Source organism: Rhipicephalus sanguineus, chromosome 1, assembly GCF_013339695.2.
Source record: "Rhipicephalus sanguineus isolate Rsan-2018 chromosome 1, BIME_Rsan_1.4, whole genome shotgun sequence".
NCBI classification, from domain to species: domain Eukaryota; kingdom Metazoa; phylum Arthropoda; class Arachnida; order Ixodida; family Ixodidae; genus Rhipicephalus; species Rhipicephalus sanguineus.
In genome coordinates this window covers 336967435-336982441 of record NC_051176.1, presented here as the reverse complement: position 1 = coordinate 336982441, position 15007 = coordinate 336967435, and the positions used below count along the sequence as shown (strand labels likewise).

The 15007-nt window shown below is 44.9% G+C and overlaps 1 protein-coding gene across 1 annotated transcript in view; it reads left to right on the top strand.

Annotated features, from left to right (window-relative positions):
* The window catches only part of LOC119379584 (frequenin-1), a 281957-nt gene extending 270241 nt beyond the window's left edge, over positions 1 to 11716 (top strand). Inside the window, exon 8 of the mRNA XM_037648888.2 lies at positions 1418 to 11716. Coding sequence (XP_037504816.1) covers positions 1418 to 1510 — 93 coding nt within the window. The 3' untranslated portion in view covers positions 1511 to 11716. The remainder of the gene's footprint in view (positions 1 to 1417) is intronic.
* The last annotated feature ends 3291 nt before the right edge of the window (positions 11717 to 15007 follow it).

The following is a 15007-nucleotide window of genomic DNA, read 5'->3' as shown; positions in this document are numbered from 1 at the left end:
AAATGTTAATCTGCGTGCTGAATACTTTGAAAACTGCGTCAGCAAAAGCACCACGGAGGGTCGCACCTCACAGGGCTTTAGGAGAAAAGAGGCAGCGCTATTGTTATTGTATAAATGGGCAAAAAATACATTAAAGCTGCTGAAAAAGGAGGACGAACTCATTAACTAAACTTTCCTTATTTTATTTAGTCGTTAAGGGAATTTTTTTTAAGAATTGATTACCGCAGATAGCGGTTTTTTACTGCCTGAGGTAGGCTTCACGAGGAGGCGGATATTATCCCATGAGAAGCCATAGTAGATCGTTGACTGGCAGATCTGCATTGACATTTTTAGCCGATCACCTCGGAATATATGTTGCAATCGATGAAATCGAGACAATGAGTTCCTAAGGAACGTTCACTTGTAAGGAATCTTGTAACCAGCGCCAGTTTTTTCGATAAGCGCTTCGATCTTGTCACAAAATTTTATGTCGTTCTTCCCACTTGTTTGAAGGAATGGCGTTTTAAACAGCGCGAGACATAATTACCTGCAAGTCAAATGAATTTCTTGGCGCATTTGAAAGTATACATCTCGAAACTGATGCCATCCTCGAGGCTTTCTTTAAGTTAATTCTTGCACGTGAACTGACGGCATTTATTATGCAAATTGCAATGTGCGCCCTCAATATAATATTGAAAGATAACACAATTTATAATTCTTCATATGTCTGTTTCGATTCAATACGGAACTATACGTATATAAAATTGCCACTATTTGACGAAGCAGAATGTGGCTACCTACCACAGCTAATCTGTAAGGGGAGGGGGGGGGGAGAACGCTTGATATAGACGGGATAGCTTATGGTGCCAGTATGCCTGTTGCGGCTAGATCTTTCATAAAACATTCATGACTCAATCTTGAAACCTTTCTTTTTTCTTTTTGCTGTAAGGTGCACTTCACGAAATTCTTTAAAATGAGCCCTCATTGCGCCTCTCATATGCAATGACGTAAACGTTCGAGGCTATAGTAATTTATTATTAAAATAAACGTAATAGAGGATGTAGCGAGAAGATTTTCGCGACGACGGATTAGGCTGATACGCAAGTACCAGCATATATGAAATAAAAATATTCCTTACATTTAGGCATGTCGTTTAGGTCAAACCAGTACATGGATGTTATCAGCAGTTTATGTGATTCCGATGGATTGCAAGCGTCCTCTACAGAAATGATTTGTAACGGCCGCTTCGCACTAAGCGCGAGGATATTGTGCGGCAGCGGTTATTTCATCCTCATAATATGAGTATCGAATCCCGAACCTTTCCCGGTAAGAAATAACAAAGAATATTGTTAATGGAAAAGCGCTCGAGCGCCTTTCTCTTTCATTGCTAGTTGTTGGCATCTCCCTGACATGATCTCGTTAATTCATTGTGTTGCAGAACCACGACAACCGGCTGACGTTGGAGGAGTTCCGCGAGGGCTCCAAGCAGGATCCGAAGATTGTGCAAGCGCTATCTCTTTACGCTCCTTGACACAACCTCACAGCCAGTCAGTCCATGCTGGTCCAGCCTCCCACGTTCGAGCTTAACTACTCCCACATCCCGCCCATATACTGAACGCCTTTTTCATTTCTGGACTCCACGCTCCTATTTTTTGTTTACTCATTCTTTAGTAGCTCTTGCCTTTTTCTGCCTTTTCCAGAGTCTCCTTCATCTTGATTCTGCACTTGTCCTATCAATTTTGCGTCCACGTGTTGATTCTGTAAATGAGCAGCGATACAGCATGCTGGAAGGACAGATAATATTAGCCAGCTTCGCAGTAGCGCCAAAATATTAAACATTTTCGCGAGTCACCGTGAAGCTTTACTTAACATTTGCTAATCTGGACTTTGTCTTTTACATTTTAACATTAAAAAAAAAACATCAATGTCCCAATGTGACGAGGACGTGGCTGCCGCGGTGAACAACTTGAATAAGTGCTTATTTTACGTTACGACTCATATTCAAAGTGTGGCACCGGCTAACATACGTAAATCAGCGCAAAATTAGACCGCGCTGAGCAGCTGGTCGTGTGATCCTTCTAGCAAGCTGCGTCCTGCCGATCTCCTGCGCACCCTGTGACGTTCAGCTTTTCTGCCACGTGACACCATTGAAGCTGCCATCGATGGCTTCCACCACCACGTAGGTTACTGTACAAAGAGACAGCCATTCAATTCTCGCATGCCTCGCGAACGAGCGCTCTCAGTCAGGGTAAAAGTATTACGGAGCCGTTCACTTTGTCAAAGCTCGAAGCTATTTTTTTAGAAAGCATCGGCTGCACCTTACAGCGTGCTGGGTTAAGACAGGTGTCCCGCACATTTTAAGCGAAGAAAACTTTATTAAGTGAACTTCTATTTTCGTGGTTATCGGAGCGTCTTCTTCCTCCCGTTCTATACAACTCGTGCCAACCAGCTCCGTAGATGATATCGCTAATCTATCATTACCATGACTGTCTGTATTACTCAGGAAATTACACTTGGCACGCGCACAACCAAGGGGCAAAATTTCCGTTCTTTCCGCACCAATGTATTTCTGTCATGGGCGACGACTCATTGCGCACTGCCCCGATTTCATATCTGACAATCATTTGAAAAAAAAAAAAAAAAGATACCTCAGGTGCCCTCACATGGTCCACGTAGCAGCCACCGACGGTAACACTTGTGTGTACTTAGACTAGAGCGATGACCGAAATAACCTTTGCATTTCTTCACATCGGGCGCTGTTTCAAGGTGAACGATGAATGGCACAAATCGCTGACGTCATTGGCGTGCGCGCTTGCTCTCCCAGTTCCTATGATGAATCTTCACTGCTTGACCCTTTCAGTATCACTCGACCGTTATGTGTTCGTGATGCTTCTTTCTTTCTTAATTTTTCCTGCGATCTTTCACGCTTTCTTTTCTTTGTGCCATCACCATCATCACATATTCCGCGTAGCGCGAACGCTTTTTCACGGGGCTAGGACCGGCGTTTTCGACAACAGTGGACCAATGACAGACAGAACAAAAAAAAAACATCTGTTATTTCTGCGCCGCTCGAAGCGGGTATGTACCCTTAATGACTGACTGACTGGCTGTTGAAGTGACAGTGTAAAGCTGCTAGCCGGAGAGATGATGATCTATAAACACTCTTTGACGACCAGACCCAACCGCGCGGTTGGTGCGCGCGCACAAACACACACACGTGCGTTGCGGGCTGGGGAAGCGGCCGTTGCGTAGCCGCAGGCGACGCGTCAAACAACAAAAGCCAATCAAATAACCACGGAACCTCTCTACTTCCATGCTCCCCTCCCTCGTGCTGCACGAGAAAACCCTTTAATTTATTTCTTCTTCTCCGCGGAGAGGAGACTCGAGAGAGAGCTGTAAATATATTACAACATACACGACACACAGCACCACGTATACTTTCCGCATTCGCGGTCAAACCAGCTCCCGTTGCCAGATCGACCTGCACCGAGAGGTTGCCCGTATTAATTCAGCCTTCTACTCCGCAAATACTCATAACCTACGTTGCGGAGGGGACGGGTTTTTCGCGCGCCTCTGTATGATCCGCAGGATTGCACCCGAAAACGATATCTACCTGCCGACTTTGTATGCCACATCGTTGCACGGTGTCGTTGTCCTTTCTGTGGGGAGTGGGGCCACGTGGTGGCTACCACTTTCTCGCTGAACTTTTATCGCTCCCCCCTTTGTCAGCGGGGTGTTTTGTTTGATGTAGTCGTTGCCAACCTTGTGCGCCGACGCCGTTGGGCACCTTGTGCTTCAAGTGCGATGGCTTTTTTTTTCTTTTTTTGAAGGTGCATGCGCACGCTTTTTTTTGACCACCTGTTGTACAGATGACTCGATACACCGCCGCCGTTGCGATCACGCGCGCACTCACTTTTGACCTGTTTAAAACAAAACAAAAGAAAGGTGTTCCCTTCTTCACACTGGAGACCTCCTCTTTATCACGTCATTCTTTATTGCTTTCTTTCTCTGACGTCGGGTGCACAGCCTGAATACGTTTGTCGAGTGCAAACGGGAAACGAGGGAGGCGCGTTTTTCGAGAACAGTGTAATTTCCTAGATGTTCCGTCATAATGCTCTTTGGGTGCGATAGACGGTAAATTGTTTGTCTGATTCCAAATTACGCGTTCCAACCATAGCTGTACATTGTGCTCTCTGCTTGAAAACTGTATGGTACTGGAATTCGGCCTGCGAGGCGTACTTGTTTGGTACCATGTTGGAGATGGCACGCGATACCGTCCTTGTAAGAGAGTCGAATGCTGTGCTAGTTGGTATTTTGACGCTATATTTGTCGTAAAGAGCGCAACGGAACGGGACAACAGAAAGAAAACTTGCGCCTGTGTTCGTCTTCCTTTCTGTTCCCCCGTTCCCTTGCGCTATTTACCACCAATCCAATGCCCAGATACCATCCTGGCATGTAGGGAGGAAACAGAAGAGAGGAACGGCAGGAAGGTTAACCAGTTTCGAAAAACCGGTAAAAATTACTACTGTACGCTGGGGAGAGGGTGTAAATAAAGGGAGAGCGCAGATACACAATCCCACAAGTACACGAGACAACAGACGTGTGGTTGATATCGCCGATACAGTCACTCACATGGCCGCGATTCGAAGCGGGTAAAGCGTCTGCTCCAGTGGAACGTTGATTTGAAAACAAAGTGTACCTTATAAGATTCGAACCACGCGACTGACTGAAAGTGTATCGTATTATTTTTCGGCTCCAACACTTCTTGTACACCACATTTAGCACTTGCGCGTGGCCAGTTACATTATTGCTACAACTCGTCGGGGCTACACGCACGATTTTATAGGCAGGAATAAATACGAACGTAAAGCTGAACAATCCATGAAAAAAAAGTACCGACTCACAATCCTCGTCTACATTCTCTGACGAAACGGCAGTCTACATCTGCCTGCGGACAGCGTAGGTTTTTTCGTCGTTTCCCGCTTAGCGGGGAAGTGTGAAAAGGAAAGGCTCAATTCTGGGCGCCATCGGGACCACTCTGGGAGCACAGAGCTAGAGCATAAAGCACAGAGCAAACGCTAACGTTGCCGTCGAAAGCTTCGTAAAATGCTCTTCTGTATCAAGTAGTGCGTCGTGGTTCTGTTAACCTTTCTTCCTTTTTACTTAATCCCACTGTGAGCTAGTATTTTCTTGACCGTCACTCCGTAAAGCAGCGCATTTCCCATGTATAGCCTCGTCTTGTACCTTTTACAATGCGTTCGTTGTTGAAATGCAGACTCATCGTAACGTAGCATATCTGAGCGCCTCGTCCCCGCTCCTTTGCCAGACGAACTTATTCAGGCTTGCAAAGCATTCGTGCAACTATTCGGCCCAATCGCTTCGCATGTACGTCGTCCGACCCTCCCTGCCGATAGCTCAACCACAGACTCCCAGTACTTACTGTGTGGCATGCATTTTCGTCGCGTACTACTGCAAACAACCGATCCCCGAGCGATAGAGAGGGTCTTCACGAAAACATTATACTCGTCGTAAAACTCTATTCTCCCCCCCCCCCCCCCCCATTAAAAAAAAATTCAGCTTTCCTATTTAGCTTCTACACCAAGGTATGATTCGTTCCTTTGTCATCTTGGAACCTCTTGGCGCTAAGCACTTAGTTTCGGCGAGATGAGACGCCGAAGCACCTAAAGAAAAGTGATTACTATTTTACGATTGACGGTTAAGCGACGCGTGGAACTTTGCGGTCGCGCCTTCACGATGGCGAGTCTCGGAAAAACTGACGATTCCGGAAGAGTCTCTTCTCAAATCGCTTCCGCGTCGCTGCGCTATGCGATGCGTGCGTTACCACGATTAACCGACTTGCAGCCGATCGACGCCGCCTTAATAAGACGTTGACGCGCTTGAAACTCGTATCGTTCGTGTTTTTCTCGGCTTCGGTATAAGTAGTTCACTGAAGATTCCCTTTAAGTGCGCACTTTCCAAACTTCGCCTCAGATTTTCCTTTAGTTGCGTATCGAAATACCTTCGATAATCGAGCCCTTCCAACGTGTACCGCATCGCTGTAGTTTAACCTGTTTGTCTTTCGGTGTGTCTTTTTAGGGTGCTTGTAGCGCATGCTGGAATGTTTGCGCGAGAAAACACCGCCAACAACAAAAAAAAGGTCAGGGTTTCTGTATCGCTTAGTCATTTTCTCTCGATGCTGCGAGAATGGTGCTAAAGATGACGAGGGCTGTTTTGCTTGGCGTGTGTACAGATAACGTCCTTATGTTTCCGTCAATATCGGTTAATATCAGCGTGAAATAGGTGCGATTCTATTCTCAGAAGCTGCTAAAATACAAATTTAGGGCATAAGCCGCGTTAGGCGCGTGTTATAGTGCACTGTTTTTTTTTTTCGTCTTGTTCGAAGCTATTTAGCATTGTTGGGCGTTTCTGTGTGTCGACCGTAGCAGACTTCGACTTCTCAGCGTGCGCAGGCCAAAGCAGGTGGCATTCGCAGTCATAACGCAGGCTGCTAACGCTATAGACAAGGGTCTGAAATAAGAATAAACGCTCTCGTACTGCAATCCGGCTCCAGTATGTCACACCGCACGCTTGGGAAAATACTGCTATGGTGAGTCGATCGGTTGGTTTCGAGTTTTTTTGTGGTGGTATGGCCTTTTGCAGCTACACTGTCGACACTATCAACGGCAACCAGTTTGCCTCTGCGAACATCTGCTACAATTCGTGCTCTTAAGGAACGTTGTTAGACTCGAGCAATGAAAACTAAAACGTCAAACGTGCGCTTTAACGTGTCCGGTTTTGCTGAAGCTGCTTGTGTTTTTTTCTTTACTTTATTGCCAGCCGCCGTGAGCATGATTCAAGCAGGTGATGAGGTGGCGACGCTGAGGTGTTTCATTTTTGCTTCTTTTTTTTTGGCTGGACTGACGAACGAAATGCCGGGTACGAAAACAGCGACAAACGACCGATGTTAGCAGCTTGTAGAATGTCGGTGATAGATTTCTGTGCTCTCTGTAAACGTCGCTAGTTGGCCGCTCGTAGTTTCGTTCTGCTTTGCTCTGTGCTACATGTTGAGCAACCACCGTATCACAAGGACTTAATTTCTAGTCTGACATCTGGCATAGATTATCCTTTACCGCGTATTTAGGGTTTGTTTCGATTCTGCTTGAAGAACGTGTTGCGGAAACAAAGTTATCTTAAGCTTAGATCACTTCTATGTTCATATCATCTAGGGCTAGTTTGTGGTTGCCAGAACGCGGTAAAAGTCACCATAGAAGTGAGCTATCTTAGCTGAACGATACTGACGTGGGGATGACGGATCGAGTGCGATTAAGAGATGACGTCCTGTACAGACCCGGTGCATCATTAGATGGAATCGGTAATCGTTTTTCTTCATTGAGCATAGAGTACTAAAAAAATTAAACGTGTGTAAAATTCTTGTAACAATAGGAAATTTTTTTGTACGAAACACGAGGCGAATATAGAATATGAAATTAGTGAACTGCTATACGCCCTGTGTTGCATTATTTGCTTTTTTTCCATAGCGTAAGTGTTCAAATAAAAAAAAAAATGTCGCGTTGCTTATGCTGGCCACGGACGCCACTATTTCTCTCGCACTTTTATAATGGCCAAAGCGCGGCAAAGGTGTCTGTTAGGCGTTCTACCGAATTAAATCAATGTCGGTACACCGTCCACTGGCATTGATCAAACAGGCACTGGGTAAATATCTGCACCGCTATCCTAACTGAGCATCCCAACTTGATATGTCCAAGAATTGTCTGTCGAGTGCCGTTTGTAATTAGAATTCTGTAGACACTTTTAAGGCCACCTTTTATTAAGTGCCGTGCTTGTGTTCTCTGTTAACGTTTCTGTATTCAGTGCTCCTTGCTCTTGCAACGCCACTACGTTTGCAGTGTAGTGCTGAGACGATGGGAATTTGTCCTGTTGAAGTTATCTACGTCTTAAACGTCCTAGTCATTATTTATTTATTTATTTATTTATTTATTTATTTATTTATTTATTTATTTATTTATTTACACCTTCACAATAAATCAAGAATGCTAAAGGATAGCATAATCAGGCAGCTCTTTACTATACGTACTATAACTATGTGCCAGCATGGAATTCCATAGGTTTTCCGATCGATTCCTTCACACACGGTGAGAAGAGGCATTGGCTATCGATGATACAAGTTCACCCTTATCGGATGATGGTAGTCTTACATGTAGCAATTCCTCTCTTCTCATTTAAGGCAATGCGTCAGCTTTTTTTTTTTTTTTCAAAGCTTACCTTCCGGGGCTGCGTCGCCTTTCGATTGTTCATTCTAGCTAATGCAAAATTGCCACAAATAGTTTAGGTGAATGCGTGATGGCTTGAGGAAGGGAGGCAGGGCTCCATTGGTTAATGGTCTGTGAAGTTGGAGTGTCTGCGACATGGATGAAGCTTTTGCGTATAGTCTTGAGTTTCGGCCTCCTCGCTTTGTTTTTTCTTTATATTAATAGCTTCTTAATGGCTCTGTCAGTTTGCAGCATCTGAGCGCACTCACAGTTCTCGCTTAATTTTGCCTTCTCGCACGCGTCTGCTTCGTGTGCTCACAATTTTTCTTTTTCTGTGTTTGAAAAGATGCATAAACTTTTCGACAAAGAAGTTCCTAGGAGCGAGAAGTGCATGGAGTGCTTCGAGGTGATTTTACGGATGCCTCCATCGCCGCGTACAATTCGTAATTTGCTGTGTACGAGTCTTTGGCTGCACATTCTTCGGGGTCGTGTTCCTTGTGCATTCTATACCGTACATTCGCGGCTCTCGTTTAGGTTCGCGTCACGCAGCCTGACGACTGAAAACGCTTTGCCATTCGTTTCTGTGGGAATTTCGCTGGTCCATCTTTGTGGATTTTTCGTTTTCGTTTTGGAAAAAAAAAACTTACGCTAAAGTAGAATACAGTGCGCGAGAGTCTAATTTGCATCCAGCTGATGTTTAATGACCTCTCTCACGCTCTGTCTCTTAGCTGTTCTCATTCTGCTGCTCTTGGCTCTGCAGATGAGGCCTTCGTCCTGTTCATCTCGTCCGTGCTCAGTGCATACCTATGGCGGCGAGGCCGCCTGGATTTTCGCTGTTACGTAGTGCTCGTCTCCTAATGATCGCGCCGGTATAATTAACGCCGCCCGTCGGTGCTGTCCTACTCCCGCAATTGGCGGATCGCTCGAGCGGAGTTACACGCCGACTCTATCAGTATATAGCGTGGCAACCGGCGCAGCTGCAGAACGACAAGACCCCGTCTCTCTCTTTACGCAAACGAGTTTTCTGCGTGCCTGGCTCATTTCGGTCGTATAGCTTCAAGATTCACGCTGCCTTTGCAGTCGAATGAAAATGTCACTTCGTTCATCGAGTATAAAAGGAAAAAAAATAAAGTCAACTTCTGGCTCGAACGAGGGGGGCGCGGTACATCCATTGTTGGGCTCGGTTTATTGAAATGTCTGGAAACTTTCTGAGGCCCGAGGGCCTTTTTGTCCGCTCGGTAGGTTTGAAACGATGACCATTGTGAGCAAATGAGCACTGCCTTTTCTTTCCTTCTTTTCATTCTTCCTTCGCTTTTGTCTCTTCCTCGATTTTTTAAAATTTTTTTTTACGCTCACGGAGGCACGAGGGACATGAAGAGAATGGCACCGTCATTAAAATTGAGACTACTTTTCTTGCGTGTGTATGTGATGGTCGTGTTTTGGAATGAGGGAGTCGAACGTCGTTGGCACAAAGCGCCACCCGCGCCTAAACCGCGCTCTCGTTTTGCCTACTTGCAAGCTTGTCTTTCGTTGTTTTCTTCTTTGCACATCCATCGGTGTAGTGTGGGTTTTGCTCTGAAAGATCTACGCGGCTCCGCCTTTCAGCAGAGGGGGGGGGGGGGGGGGGGGGGGCACTGCTGTGCCTGATTGGCCGTGAAATGTTCCAAGGCGGCGCAAAAAAAAAAAGAAAAAGCCGTAAGGTCGCCTTTGTCTCAGAGTGCAGTTAATCTCATTTTTCGGGCATGAATACTTGCTTCGGTTAGACTTAAAGTCGGTCTTATTGGTTAGACAAAAAACAAGGAATTGGAGAAGTCATTCACAGCTTTACACATCACGGCACGCGATGTGTTTTACTGAATATTTTCCATGAAGTTTCTTTCTTTTTAAACGTACGCGTCAATGCTGTTACACGCAAGTGATTAGCAGTTCGTGAAAGTAATTAGATTATTGTGGCGTCCGTGCATTATCCAGATTGGACATTTTTTTTTATGCCACGTGATGTACGATGGCAGAGGAATAGCGTATTAGTGTGTCGTTCCGTCTGTGTGACTTTGGTACTATGGTACTATGGGGGAAATAAGGTTAGTAACTTGAATTTTCTTGTGTTCCTGTATTTTTCGGTTTATAAGTTTGCACGGCGCTTAAATGTCACGCAAAAGAAAGAAAAAAAACACAGGGTGTTTCCTAATTGTGATTTCTATGAGACTGTGTTAGCGTAGGCGCCAAGACGTATTCAACGCGATATTTGCCCTGCTCCGTTCTGTGTGTAACTCGAGTTTGTTTCGTTGGGCCTGTATTTTCTGCAGCGCGAGAAATATTATATGCAGAAAGAAAAATCACGCACTTGGGTTGATATGTGTGTCCGGACATATTATAGGTACGTTTGCTGAGTTTGCTAAGGCAAGAAAAAAAATGCTTCTCTTGTGTGTGTCTACGTTGTCATGCATATGTTCAAACTGTTACATTCAGAAGTATGTCATTTGCCGTTTCTTTCTTTGATTCAGCGGTCCTTCCGCTCCTTTTATCCTGTACATATGTTAATATATGTAACGCTGGTTTAGTGCTAATTCTTTAGCTTTAGTGTAGGGCGAAAGTACATCGTATCGCCTGCATGTAGCTGGGTTGAGACAGACCGAGTTGTACCTAGCGAGCCCTTTCTATCGTTGCAAAGGCTGAAACTGGGGTTGTTTGCTGAAGCGAGCTGAGAGTAAACAGGCACTGACGTATGCTGCAGCAGAGCGCATAGCAATTCCAGCAGACGCTATCATTGTGATATCGTTGCATCTAGGCACATCTAATGACGTAGGTCTTTCTAAACACCTTTGTTTAGCCCTGTCGCTGCACGTTTGTGATGGACATTACGACGGCACGGAGTGTTTGTTCTCAAATGGAGTGCTGTTCTGAAGCTTGCGCGAGTGTGAAGTGATATTTGTTATGACGACGCATGCCTATAATAATCGTGGTTATCCTATTCTAAGATTGGTCTTTTTTATATTTAAAAAAAATGTTTATTCGAAGAATTTTTTGAAAGTGTATTAATGTTTTGTTTTCCTGTTACTGTTTTGGAGACAAATGTTGACTAATCGTTGGACCGTTCCAGTTTTCACTTTCTAACGGAAACACAGGCAATACAAAGAGACCGAACAAGGACGGAGAGAAAATACAGGGTTATTTCAACTGCACTGTATTTTCTTGTTGGTATTACAGCTATGAGTTTGTTTGTCTTTTGTGGAACAAGAAGAAACAAACAGGAAGTGTTTGTGCATGGCGGTCGCTTTGTGTTTGTTTGTTCCTGTTGAAACACACACACACACATATATGTATTGGCCTACGCACTCGTGTTTGTGACCAGACCCATGCTTATAGGAAAGTGCGCTGCTAAGCAGTTCCTTGCCCTCAGATTTTCAGCCCATGTACATTGCTCTTATGAACCGCATGAAATACAGGAAATACTTTTCCACGGCAAATGAGTGCAGTGTTTTCACTGATGTATATTTGGCGCTGCCGCGCCCGCCTAGCTGCGGCACCGTGCCGGCCGCGGCCACGGCTCCAGCTGGCGAATTTGACACTTTTCGGGCATTGCGGGGCATTACGTGTATTTCTATACTCGGTTACAACCTAAGCATAAATACAAGCTCCAACCAGAGCAATAACTGCCCCACCCGGAGAGAATTTGAATAGACGTTCCACCCAATCGCATTCGCTCATTTCCGTGACGTCAAGCACTTTTCGCCTGTTTGAGATAGTTGGTGTATCCATAAAGACACATGTTGGTGTCGCTGGTTCTAAGCCGAAAATTTGAACGTCCAGGTACATTTTATCACATATTCTGACATTGCTGTTTAGACAAGGGCCATATTTTAGGTGGGAACTACGAACCTTTAGCTTTCGCCATGCGCTGTATTTATATTAGCGCAGAAACCAGTTTGCAGGACTCTCTTGCTTAGGTGATTGACAAACAAGCCGCAGTATTGCGGGCGGAGGTCGTATTTACTCTTCGGTTGTGACCGATAGGATTCCCCGCAAGTCTTCTCTAGCGTGTTAAGTTATTTCATATTAAACACGCATATACGAAGGACAAAAGGTTGGAATATGAGGAAACACACTGACACTAGCCACCGCGACAGGCGCAATGGCTGCCTACTTGGCATCTATGACTGAAGGAATACACGCCTTGGTAGCTTGGCGGCTGAGGTGTTACGCTCCTGAGTTAAATGGAGTGGGTTAGACCCACGATTACGGCGGCTGCATTTCAGTGAAGGCAAAATGCGACAACGCCCATATCCTAAGTTTAGCTCCACGTTAAAAGACCTCAGGTGGTCGAAATTATTCCGCAGTCCCCACCCCCATCCCCTTTATACGGCGCGCCTCATAACCATATATCGACGTTTCTGCACGCAAGACCCCAGAATTCAACTTAATTTTTTGAGGAATATAGAAACAGACGTCGAAGATAAGGAGGAGGAGAAGAGGAAGTAGAAAAGATGATTTCACTCTCTATTGCATATAAACAGGAACCTATTCCGCAAGTAGACTCTCTAAAATATTTGGGTGTTTTATACAACGAAAAACTTAACTGGAGTCCACATATCGAGTACATTGCAGCTAAGGCGCAACGGGCTTTGGGCTTATTGCGCAGAATGAGCAATCGCAAATTTGGTGTACGTAGGGACACAATGATAATGGTATATAAGATGTATATGCGTCCAATATTAGAGTTTGGATGTGTGTTGTTCTCGGGTGGACCAGCTTACAAAATTAAGCCGTTGATTATCTTGGAGCGGGAAGCTCTGCGCTTGTGTATGGGGCTCCCTAGGTTTGCAGCAGTTACTGTTATGTATCAGGAAGCGCGTCTGCCTTCATTGCTCTGTCGATTCCGTGTTTTAACAGTACAGACATTTCTAAAATTTTATAGCTTGCCGGTAAGAAGAGCGGAATATGTTTTTATCAGTGACCCAGATTCCTTCTTTCTCGCTCATTGGCCACGATATCACACACCACAGATAATCTTCGTACAAAAGAAACTGGAAATTATAAATGTCAACATCAGAGAGATAATTGTAACCAATAGCTCAATCAGGTTCTTATGATAGATTACGAAGAGATTTTCCCTCCAAAATCAAAATTTCAATCCCAAAAATTCTTAGAGAACAGGTTAGAGGATTTTCTGATACATGCACAAACACGAAACGTAATAGCCACTGATGCTTCCGTGAACGAAGAGCGGGCAGGCGTAGGAATTGTCTCCCAGTCGCTGGGCTGGTCATTCGCTGTGAGGTTACCCGATTTTACTCCGGTTTTTCGAAGCTGAACTCATGGCCGTCATCATGGCACTGCGAAAACTCCCGACAGACGAGATCAGGGCGATAATAATAACTGATTCGCTCTCCGTATGCACAGCACTTACAGCTTCACATAACTCTCGTGCCCTCAAGACATTTCGATCTTTAGTTCCGTCTCAGCTGAAGCACCTAAAACTAGTGTGGGTCCCAGGTCACTGTGGCTTAAAATTAAATGAAATGGCTGATGCTTTAGCGCGCGCATCGCTAGATCTCCCAATAATCCAGGTTCTTCCAGTGGTAGAATATTTCACCGCAATCAGATACAGAAAATCGGCAATTCACTCTGATAGGATGGAAACAATAACAACGTGGACGGAATACAAACATCTCAACTTCCCATGGAAGTCTCATTGGAGCCAATCTAGACAATCTGAAGTTACGATCACCAGATTTCGATGCCGTGTCCCCCCATTAAATCTATACTTACACAGAGCTGGTCTGACGATATCGCCCCTATGTCAATTCTGCGGAGAATTAGAAAATATTGCACATTTCTTTTTGTCATGCAGCAGATATTCAATTATTAGATCACGACTGCTCATTACTCCGCTGTTAAAAATAGGCTTAAACTTAACTGAAGAAATTATACTAAGCTTCGGAGCCTCAGGGTTGGGATACTGCCATAGGGATGCCTTCAATGCCGTGTGTAATTTCATGCAAAACACTAAACGTGTACCTTTTTAATCTTCCTTCAAAAACACTCTTAATTAAAATGCGGTTCAATATATCTGATCTCACCAAATTGTTCTGATAAGGTTAATACGGCTGTCTGAAATACGAGCGCAATAGCATAATTTTTGAAGTATTAATTTGATGTCTTATTTATTGTTACCATTTCTACTCTTAATTTTTTTTTAACCATTTTACATTCTTCGAATAAGATTTTAAGCTTCAACTACATATTCTTGGCCCATCCCCCAGAGTGGGTACGTGCCATAGAAAAGTAGGCAAAACAAACAAACAAACAGACAGGCCACAAATACTAAAGTAAGAAAAGCAGAAATCGCCAGTAGAAGCACAAAGGACATAATAGAATAGAAAAAAAAAACAAATATCCCTCCCTGCGCGCACTAATGCTGAAACTTGCTATACCACCTGACCGCTGCGCTCTAGGAACCCCTGTGATGCAGCTGTGGGAAAACCCTTCAGACGGGCCCCTTTCCAACACCAGTTCCATACTCCTAGATCTATCCCAATACTTTTACACCTCAGTGCATGCTGTGCCGAGGACCCCCGGGCCGACCTCTTTCACATACTATGGGGCTGTCCCAGTGTACGTACGCATGGTAGCCCACAGGGCTTGCAAATTACCACGACGCAGCAGTGGGAGACCACACTGCTCAGCTCCAACCCTGACGAGAAGGTCTGGATCACAGGGCGGGCAGAGGCAGCCGCCAAGGAGCAGGGATCCGTCGT